General features: G+C 37.0%; 1 protein-coding gene across 1 annotated transcript in view; it reads right to left on the bottom strand.

Annotated features, from left to right (window-relative positions):
- Positions 1-709: 709 nt before the first annotated feature.
- Positions 710-11,502, bottom strand: part of Dnaja1 (DnaJ heat shock protein family (Hsp40) member A1) — an 11,165-nt gene continuing 372 nt past the window's right edge. Inside the window, exons 2-9 of the mRNA XM_010619197.3 lie at positions 10,472-10,613; positions 10,139-10,316; positions 8,024-8,128; positions 7,291-7,518; positions 4,499-4,613; positions 2,649-2,764; positions 2,258-2,358; positions 710-1,059 (exon numbers count right to left, since the gene is read on the bottom strand). Of these exons, the coding sequence (XP_010617499.1) occupies positions 841-1,059; positions 2,258-2,358; positions 2,649-2,764; positions 4,499-4,613; positions 7,291-7,518; positions 8,024-8,128; positions 10,139-10,316; positions 10,472-10,603 (1,194 nt within the window). The 5' untranslated portion in view covers positions 10,604-10,613 and the 3' untranslated portion in view covers positions 710-840. The remainder of the gene's footprint in view (positions 1,060-2,257; positions 2,359-2,648; positions 2,765-4,498; positions 4,614-7,290; positions 7,519-8,023; positions 8,129-10,138; positions 10,317-10,471; positions 10,614-11,502) is intronic.

Genomic DNA, 11,502 nt, shown 5'->3' with positions numbered 1-11,502 from the left:
AATATAACCAGGACTGGTCAACATAGTTATATATATATATTTAAAAAGATGGCACAGCAGAAGGGAATGCAATACTAGAAATGCAAGCCCTTAAGAAGCAGCATTATGATAAACGCCTTCTTTAGAAAGTTATCATTTTTCTATTACTGATACCACAGGCTAAATTATATTTTATGCCACCTTCAAGTAATAGTTGAGGCAATAGAATGCAGAGACATCACAATGAATCCCACTTAATACAAATAACTAGACAGACCAACACTTCTACAAACTGTTTTGCCTTTTTCTGATTGCCAGTTAAATACAATTTTTTGTTTTTTTTTGTTGTTGTTGTTTTAGACAGGGTCTCACTATGTAGTGAGACTGACCTGGAACTCACTATGTAGCCCAGTCTGGTCTCGAACTCACAGTGATCCTCTTGCCTCAGCCTCCCAAGTGCTGGGATTACAGGTGTGAGCCACCACGCCCCAGCTAAATACAGTTTTAATCCATAGCTTAACAATGAAGGGTCATACACTAAAGTCAACACATATACCTAGCATTTCAGTCTAAGAGTGTCCATGTACACAACTACAATCAATTACAAGGTATGGCCTAACAGATGCCAGAGTTAAGATACTTTTTACAGGCATTAATCTTCTTGCACACTGAAGTCTTCATACATACAGGGCAAAGTCAGAGCTTTTATATTTGCGTTTATTCTTCATGTAACTTTTCGAACACTACTATAATTGAATATTGAAACAAAAACAATAGCAAGTAGTGAGCAAATGATTATAGTCCTTCGTGTGTTCACTACTGCACACAAAATGCCAGCAGTGAGTATTATTCACTGCCCCATTAAGAGGTCTGACACTGAACACCACCCCTGGGATGATGTTCGTCATCCTCATAGGCTTCTCCATTATAGTGGCGCCGTCTTTCCTGATTTGGATCAAAGTCCACCAGTTCTACCTGATCCATTTCATCCGTCTCTTCTACTTCCTTCCTCTCGGGTAGGAGTTTTTCCAGCAAAGAGAGTTTATCAGGAGAAAGAAAGCCATTTTCAGGAAAGTTTACCTATAAAAAGAAATTTCTACTGTTTAAATTTTATTTCATTTCATTATTAGTGCCTTAAAAGTATCTCCACAGAAAAACACATGTAACCACAATGTGTAGGTGAATCTACCAATCCCAGGTTAAAATACTTGCTCTGAAAGACACAGTGCCTAAAACACTATGTTAGAGTTTAAGAATTATGATAAAAATTAGGTCTTCAAAACAAACTCGTTCTAAGCTGGGTGTGGTGTGGAGGACATGGAATCCCAAGGATTTAGGAGGCTGAAGCAGGAGGATCCACAAGTTTGAGGCTTGTCCAGACAACTTTGTGAGATTGTCTCAACATAAAATTCAGAGAGAGAGAGAGGAAAAAAAAAAAAAAAAAAGGAGCGCTACATAGGACATAGCACTGCCTGGGTTCAATCCCCTGTACTACAAAAACCAAAAGCAAAACAAAACATTCTAGCATTGTCTATACATCAGACAGAAGAACCTATCATGAAATGGTCTAATTGTTGAAACTTAAGGCTATTCTGACTAAAAATTGTCCTTTCCTCACCCAAAGAAACTTTAACATATCTCTGAGTGAAAGGCCAATTCAAAATTTGGGGAAAATGTTTATAGATTATCCTATTAGCAAACCAAGCATTATAGCGCTTCACTAAAACATCTACAATTATAGTATAAAATGCTTCTGCTAAACTTTAAGATGCTAGTTTTTCTTTTTCTTCTGGAGACAGGGCCTTGCTCTGTAGTGCAGACTGGCCTAGATCTCACAGTGATCCTCCTGCCTCAGCTCCCAAGTGCTGGGATTACAGGTATGCGCTACTATGTGCAGCAAGATGCTACTAGTACTAAACGTCCCTTTCCCAATGTCGGGGACCAAAGCCAAGGCCTTACATATGCCAGTCAAGTGCTAACATTAAGCTATACGCCCAGCCCCAATTCATTAAAGTAACTACTCACCATACACCCTTCTCTCCCAGTGTCTTTAAAATAGCCTATAATAATGCAGATAACAATGATGATGATGTAGATAAACCTAGCCCAACTTAAGTAATGCCCAACACAACAGAAATTGTATCAGAGATTAATGTACTTCTCTTTCTGGACATTGGGGATAAAAATGAGGTTGCTTGGCAGTCAGAAAATGTAATTTCCGTATTAGATTCTAGTAATCAAACAATTCTTAAATATCCTGGAGTATTTTTTAACTTACCTTAAATTCAATAATTAGACGACCCTTTTCATACGGTCTACGATAAATTGGCATGCCCTCATTTAGTACACACTTGATGTCTCCATGCTTGACAATCTGACCTAAAAACATTGAAGCCATGTTAAGGTCACATTTTTACAGGACAATGAAAACAACAAAGGAAATACCCTAGCTAACTGACAGGAATAAATTTTATGTGACCTAATACCTCCATTTATGAATTTTCCAGCAGCTGCCAAAAACAGCCAATACTTTATGCCCTTATCTCAGTCCAGGAAAGGATTCATGACAGAGAAAGAGAACAAACAAACACTAGCTTTTTCTCAGTGCCTATGGTTAGTTACAAGACGATGAGGAAAAAACATTAGAGAAGCTCATCTAGATACCATACCTGGATGAGAGGTGATGACTATGGTTCGGTTGTCAAGAGTGGATATTGGCTTCTGGAAGCCACACAGTGCTTCAACCAGCTGTATATCCATACACATGAAAAGGTCTTCTCCTCGTCTGTTATCAATGCAAATATGGCACATATTTACATCTTTCAAACCACCAATGATTCAAAGTACCACAAGTAATTGTTTTCTTCCTTAGCAACAGCCAAGGTGTCTTTCGTAGACATTCTTTTCTTGCCCCATACAAATAAGAGCCAAGAACTGTGAATAAAACATTATCTGGAAACTGCCAGCCCTGTTTCCTGGACAAGACTTCAAAATTCTTCCACACACTGTAGGCAACCCATATTTATTCACTATTTCTAAAATGTTTCATTACCTAATTTTATTTTTGTTTTTGTTTTTTTGTTTTTTTGGTACCGGGGATCGAACTCGGGTCCTTGCGCTTGCGAGGCAGGCCACTGAACCGCTAAGCTAAATCCCTGGCCCTCATTACCTAATTTTAAGTCTAGCTTTTTTTTTTTTTTTGGTGGCTTACAGAACAGGAGTTTATTTTCTTGTGATCTGATTTTAGAATTTTTTTTATTAGTACATGTTTGTGATACACACTTAATGCATTCATCATGAGACACTGGCACAGGCAGATGTTGAATCTTACTCCTTTACTTCCTCCATGTGGTGGTACACACCTGTAATTCCAGCTACTCAGGAGGCTAAGGCAGAAGGATCACAAGTTCAAGACTAGATGGGGTAAAAGTTTAAAGTGCTGGAATGTAGCTAAGTGGTAAAGCATTTACCTTGCACATTTGAGGGCCTAAGTTCAATTCCTAGTACCATGGAGGGATGGGAATGCAGAGGCAGGTGTAGATTTTCATAAAATTGATGAGAAAAAAAGCAACACACATAGGGATAGAGGACATTAGTGTATGAATTGAAGACCTGGGCTGCGTTCTGAATTATTTAGGCTTTCTAAAATTAAATAATGAGGATATGATCAATTTGAAGGAATAGAACAATGCATTACAAAATATTTAATATAGTGCCTAGTACATTGTGAGTGAACACAATTTTTAAAATTTATTCAATACCCTAGCTTCTTATGCTCCCATTTTTTCCCAATAAACATCTTTGATTAGATAGACCACCACCCAGTAAATACTCTTGAAACATTCACCTCAATGATAGGACTGCACTAGTAAACTTGACAGGGATTCTCATTATTCTAAAAGTATCTGTAAAATATCCCATTATAATTTATTTTAACTAGTTTTAATTTTAAACTAGTTTTTTCTAGATGTTTTCTCCAAACATACCTCTAGAGGCCACTGTATTTTGAAATTAGCCATGGACATATTTAACACATTCACTATTAATCAGCTTTCTTGTACTTCAGTGTAAGTTCATCATAAATTTAGTCTTAAATACAACAGACTTGAATTTATATAATTTATATCAAGTCCTAATTTTAATTAGATGGTTTTGAGTATTTACACTTAAAAGCAGCTCAATTCACCACAAGCTCAGGACTAAAAATTGGTAAAAAAACTTTATCGTATTTACTGTGAATTAACTATTTATAAGAAGGTTAAGGGGAAAATTTTGTCTAGTTATGTCCCCCCATAGCTAGCTACCTACACTACCCCATTTATGTTCATACAGAACTTCTAACTGAAATATTCCTTTTCATCAAGTGAAACATACAAGAAACATCATACGTAGCCAAATTTTCCTGATATGTTTCTAAGTATTTCCAGAAATTATGTTCTAACAGTAATGGAAGTCTCATTTAATTCCAAACAAAGCAACCAGGTATAAAAGGTGTCAATGTGAATGGTTTAGTCTTTACCGAGTGAAAACAGCATGGTCCTTTTGATCTAACACAATAATAATATCTCCTGGCTCCAGTCCTGGCTCTTGGTCTCCTTCACCATGGAATGTTATCTTCTGACCATCTTTCATGCCTAAAAACAGAAGATTAATAAAATCAGAACCACAAAATCTAGTGTAATACCTAGATGTGTTTATGTGAACACGTAAAATAAAATGTTGATGTCTTTGGGTATGCTAAATACCACAGAAATGACTAAGCCCACTTAGTTCAATCCAGTTTGCTACCAAAGAAAGCTATTTCACAAGAGAACACAAATTCTAGAAGCACACAAGGCTCCCAATCTAAGAGCTGCTATTTACTGGCTGGATTACTCTGGGGAAGAATATTGCATAATCTTCGTTAAGTCTCAACTTTCCCACAGAGATACCTACACCTCATTAAAGTGGCTGAGCGGATTAAATAAAAATGTCTACAGTGGCATCAAATCAGTACTGCCAAATATAACCAGTAAATGTTAATTATTTTATTTGTATTATAGTTAATAATCTATACCCTATTACTTTCATTAAGCCTAGTGTACATCAATTTTTTTCACTATTGTGCTAGCAGTGTAACGACATTATGTAGATTAAAAAATTTAAAAATCCATAATCTTAGCAAGAAATGGAGGGGAGAAGGGAAGGTGATAAAGAATTATGATTGTTACGTACCACTCCCCACAATGAATGTAATCGTTATATACTGTAAACATGTATTAATAGAATAGACAAAAAACAAATGGCAAAAAGGCATCTCCCCACACAAATTCCTAATCATAGTCTAGTTTTGGTAATGTACCTCTGTGGGGGAGAACTTGGCTAACATGTGCCAGGACCTGAGTTCACTTTCCCAGGCAGGCACTGCAAACAAGCAAACAAACAAAATCAACCAAAACTATTTGTGAAGTAGAGAGGTTTACTGCTGGACACCCCCCTCAGCTCATTCTGTCAATGCCAAAAATATAGGTAGAAGTATTTTCCTTTTTTTTGGGTTTGGGACAGGGTCTCACTGCATAGGGTCTTAGGTTGGTCTGGAACTATGTAGCCCAGGCTGACCTCGAATTTACAGTGATATTCCTGCCGAGTGCTAGGATTACAGGTGTGTGACATCACAGTCAGCAGTATTTTCTAGTAAGGAAAACACTTTCAATATAACATGCAAAAAATCTTGTTTCCAAATTACAACTGTAGGTGTTTCTTCTGATTATTTTCTGAAGCAATGATCACTGACATCACTTGTCTTAAGCTATTCTGTTTCACTTTTGAGAATGGAAAAACATCAAATCCACAGTAATGTAGTTAACAGTTCAATGGCATTTCCTTTTGGGGAGCGGGGAGGGAGTAATGGGAACCAAACCTAGGCCTTGCACATGCTACCCAAGTGCTCTACCACTGAGTTATATACTCCCTAGCCCTTATAATGAATTCCTTTACATCATCAATCTAAAGTTAGTGGTCAACGCATGATTAGTATTTTGTATTATACTTCCATCCAAATGCCCAACTATTTAAGCAAAACCCAACCATATCAACAAATCCAACACTTCAGTATGGACTTAAAACCATAAAACCAGTATCATACAATGATAAAATTTAACAGTATCTTCAAATTGTGTTGTCATTGTTAGTAAAGCAATTAAAACTCAGCCAGGCACTTATGAGTGTTCCTTATTCTTATTAAGAACGAAGCATTAATAGCTTCATTTGCAATCAATGGCCTAACTACATGTTGCTGTTGGCAAGAAGAGACTGTCTTAGAGGAAAACTCAAATATTACAGATATTACAAATCTGCTAATCGATTACAATAAAGGGGGAAAAAGAAAGATTTGTAAAAATAAACTGGCCAAGAATTTTTTTTTCCTTTATATAACACTGGGAGTGGAAAGGCAGTATTATGATTCACATGGTAGTGAATCTCTTTATATCAGGGATTGGCCCAGGATCTACCCCAAATACCAAAATCTTCTGATTACTTATAATACCTAATAAGAATGCTGTGCAGAGTTGTTACATTGTATTTTTTAGGAATAACAAAAACTCTAAGTTTAATACAGATACAACTTCCCAATATTTTAAATCTGCAGTTGGCAGAACCTGCATATAATGGAACGCATAGAAATGGAGGACCAACTTTACTACTGCAGCCCGTAATGTAGGTGTATGTATTAATATGGGAAAAAAATTCATAAATTAACAGTTCCAGATCATATATACTGTGTAATGTAAGGGGAAAGGGAAGAAAAGGAAAAAGAAGACAAAAAGATGTAGCTCAGTGACAGAGTGCTTGCCCTGCATGTATAAGGGTCTAGTACCACCTTCCCCTTGCAAGTAAACAAAATTTTAATACAAGAACAGACAAAACACGGACTACTCAGCACACTTAAACATGTTTAAAACTGAGCGTGATGGTGTATGCCTGTAATCCCAGCACTTGAGGCTGAGATCTGTGAATTCAAGGTCAGCCTGAACTACATAGTGAAACCTGTCTCAAATAGCAAGCAAACACACACACACAGTTTATCAGTTGAGGACATAAATTTTAATGAGATCATTCTTCAAACTTGCTACTCCACCCAATATCCTTAATCTAGTTCATTTACAGTGCCCACTTATGCCAGAAAGACGAATCACTTACATTAAGGGAGGAGATTCAGGAACATACATATAACAGAATGAAGGTCAGTGTTTTAAAAAGTTATATGAAGTACAATTAATAAACTTACCAAGTCACTACAGACTTTAGACTGGGAAATGGATTAGAACTCACCTTTATCAATATGAACTTCTAGAATCTTCTTCTCTCTAACTATCTTCCTGCCGTTGCAGCTTTTACATCTATCTTTAGGACTGATGCGTTCTCCGTGGCCCTGGCACTCCATGCACACAGACTGAATTTGCTGAACCATTCCAGGTCCTATCTGATGAATTCTTATTTGCATTCCAGTACCTCGGCAGTTGGGACAGCACTCCACAGCTCCTTTCTTACCACCTCGACCTAAACAATTAAAAAGAAAATCACGTACCAAGTTAGTAGAAATACAATAACAAATGTTTGGAAAGGCTGTTCCTAAATACTATACTTTCTTAATATTTTCAAGTGCTCATAGAAGGATGCCCTAAGAATGTACAACTCAGAATTCATTTGATAAAGTAGTCATTTTAAAATTTTGAATTTTAAAAATGTGCTCCTACAACCCAATATTTGGAACTTTTGTAAAAGATTTTAATGAGTTTATTCTTTCAGAAGACACTGTATTTACAATTTACTAAATTAGTTTGATCCCAACTGAACGTAGAACATACACATAGAACTAAATGTTACTTTGCTATAGGTAAAACTACATGCTATTTTTACTAATATTTCTATGGGTGACAGTTCAGCTGTTTTCCTTTCATATTTGCACTACAAGATTTAGGCAGTGCACATTTGTTAACTTTACCCATCAAGAAAGTCTGTAGCTTCATTTTCAAGTTAGGTAAAAGATGTTAAAACACTTTACCTTCACATTTGTCACAAATCACGTTCTTTTGCAGAGCCAGTTTCCTTGTTGCACCATTATATAAATCTTCTAAGGTAACTGAGAGCTGATGTACCACATTTTTACCTATAACAAAATAACATTCATTAAAAATCTAAGAAACCATATCTTATTTATATTGGTAAAGAATAATATGAGTCTCACGGGGTACATCTGTTAAGCAGCTACTCATACAAATGTTCACATTATTGCATATGATCCTCAAACTATGATGTAATTACAAATAAAGAAAACTAGGGTACAGATTAAGCAACCTAAGGACACATACAGACACAGTCATCTGAGAAATACGATAATCAAAAATGTCACCTCCAAAACCACTTGATGTTATTTAACTAGGCATATTTCACAATAAATAATCCAAACATGCATTTCTGTCCCAATATGTTCTTTGAAGCTTTTGCTTAGTATGGCATGGCATTGAGCAATATAGTAAATTACTTCATCCAAACATTCTAGCACAGTAAATTCCTATTAATCAAGATTGGCTAGGGAAGCCAATATTGAGACATCACTGAAATATCAATTTGTACTTCTTCCTGATTCAGTAAGAACGGCACATTTATTTCTGAGCCAAGCACTGTTTGTTTTAAAGGATAAATTTCTCATACTCTTTGTAATAGCATTGCCTGGCAGAACTTTCCACAGTGATGGAACTGTTTTGTTTGTACTATCTACCTAATATAATATAGAAGCCACTAGTCATACATTATTAAGCACCAGCTATTGTAACTAAAAAATTTTTCTTTTTGCTTTAAATAACCTAAAGATCCACAAGAGGTCAGCAGCTACAAAGGAAGGCCATACACAGTATCTTATCAGGAAGTAGAAGGCTAAGATCACACAAGGACAGTAAGAATACAGAAATAGTCACTCACCAATGGTAATTAGCGTTCCTTCTACAAGGACTCTATCCACCACAAACAATAAAACCTTAAGCTTAAATGAAAAAGGGTTCTCAAATTCTTTTCTACACAACTTGTTTAATAAACATTTTAACTTTTTAAATGAGGTGTAAAATAGCATTAACTATAAAGCCTTTTGTTCCTAGCTCCATTTTTGGGTTCTGTATCACAAATAGTCCATTAAGTTTATAAAGAGTAGATGAAAGGAAAAATAAAGCTACCAGAGTTTCAGCAAACATTCTCCAAAAAATGAACTCTCACTGATCTAAGCCACATGGAACTATGCCAATAACTGTTTTGTGAATTCTTTATTTAGAAAACACACTGCAAATATCTTTCTATGGGACAAACCACCCCAATGTTCTAAGGAAGTGATAATGGATTGCTTTCTTTCTAGTAAATTCTTCAAAATAAAAAGTTCTAGTTCAGCCTGGACAACATAGCAAGATAAGTCTCAAAATAAAAAAGGCTGCAAGTGTGGCTGGCTCAGTGTGAAGACTCTGGGCTCAATCCCTGGGTCAATATAAAACTCCCTTCATCAATACAACAAAAGGAGAAAAACTGTATCCAACGAACTATTCTTTGAGCAACCTGTATGCCATTTATTCTGCTAAATATTAAGTGCATATATTTTAAGATAATAAAGCCAAGGCAAAATTAAAAAGTATTTGAAAGCAACAAGCCCATTTTCAGTCTTGATTCCACTGTTGGCTTGTTATATGAACTTCAGAAGTTTAAATTTCTGAACTTTAATCTACCTTTGAAAAAGGCCACTGTACCTACCACTATTTCCCAGGGTAGGGAAAACAAGCTAAAAAAGGCTTTGAATGGGGATGTAGGTCAGTGGCAGAGAGCTTCCCCAGCAGGTGCAAGGCTCTGGGTTTGATCCCAGCACAACCCAGGCTTTGAAAATTGTTACATACTATGCTTTGTTCCCTTAATTAATGTACAGTAACCTATGGAAATGATATCCAAAGGCTTCAGAGTATCTCTTTTATCACTTGACTAGCAATTTTTAGTCACCCCACATCTTACTTAAAAAACTACCTTAAATCAAAGTCAACATCAATTTGCAACACTATACTAACATTCAAATAACCATTTAAAATAGGTGAAATCCACAAAATTTTCTAACAGCTATTTTTGCTGCATACAGACTAGATTTTCTTACCTCTCCTTTCTCTCTGCATCCTTCCTCCACCTCCAAAAAACATATCAAAGATATCCATGGGGGAGCCAAAACCGCCACCGGCTCCACCCTCCTTAATTGCCTGTTCTCCTCCTTTGTCATATAATTCCCTTTTCTTGGCATCAGAGAGAACTTCATAAGCTTGAGAAATCTGTTTAAACTGTTTGAGAAAAGGAGAGTAAATTTCATTAAAAAAAAAAAAAAAAAAGTGTTACAAAGCATAGCCACTGTATTAGATACAGCTATTCAGGCACTAACAATGCACTTTACCCAAGCCAGAGAACTATTTAGGTAAGAGGACTGTATAGTATTTACCTTTTCTCCTTCATTTGGATTTTTATCAGGGTGGTACTTCAAAGCCAGTTTCCTATAAGCCTTCTTCAATTCTTCTTGGGTGGCGTTGGGTTTAACCCCTAAAACATCGTAGTAAGTGGTTTCTTTCACCATTTTCTACAGCCTGAAAGAAGACACAATTTTAGGGAGCTTTCAACTGATAGTTTTTAATTTGCAAGGTCAGAGCTAGGGCAAAGCAGTATAGTCAGTATGTTTTTGCCAAATCTGGTTCTAGTTAACAGTACTTTCCCTGAACTTCAAAAAAAGGTAACAAGCAGGCCTTTGCAAAAAGGTGGTGCACGCCTAAAATCCCAGCACTCGGGAGGCTGAGGCAGAAGGATCACTGGGAGTTCGAAACCAACCTGGGCTACAAAGTGAGTTCCAGTTCAGTCTCAACTACATAGTGAGACCCCGTCTCAAAAAACAAAAAACAAAATAAAACAAAAAAGGTAACAACTGCTACAATAATTCAGGTACTGAGTTCTAACCGACTAAATAAAAATAATTATGAGGAAATTCAAAAGTCCTTTAGCAGCTGTTTCCCACTCTCCCACACAGAAGCTTCCACACCGAACTGTAATATGGATTCTTCCGGTTCCTCTTCCCCAGAGGCAGTGACAGAGAGCAGTAATGGAAAGGCGCACCAATAGGTTCAGTCCACCGGTTAGCATTGTCTTTGTATATATGATAAACACCATATGCTCTCACAGAAAGACATGGGGGTACTCGGGCAAGCTTCAGTCTTGCTTACAGCTTGCCCGCTTTCACCGTTGAACACCTCTTCATCCGCGTGGTATACGCGTCCTTAAGTCGATTTCCCCCTACTCTTGGCGCCGACCGTTAAGATTTCCTTCCTTTCTCCCTCCCACCCCACAGCTAAAGGGTGGAAGCCCAGCCCTCAACAAAGGTGGGGGAAGACAGGAGACGCGAAAACCCTAGCTTGCACCGAGCTCCTCCTGCAACCCCCTCGCCCCGGCCCTCCCTCCGCGCGTGCGCGCAAAGTCGCCCACCCC

This window comes from Fukomys damarensis, unplaced genomic scaffold (genome assembly GCF_012274545.1).
Source record: "Fukomys damarensis isolate Sample0158 unplaced genomic scaffold, DMR_v1.0_HiC HiC_scaffold_36, whole genome shotgun sequence".
NCBI classification, from domain to species: Eukaryota; Metazoa; Chordata; class Mammalia; order Rodentia; family Bathyergidae; genus Fukomys; species Fukomys damarensis.
This window is presented reverse-complemented; position numbering and strand designations above follow the sequence as displayed.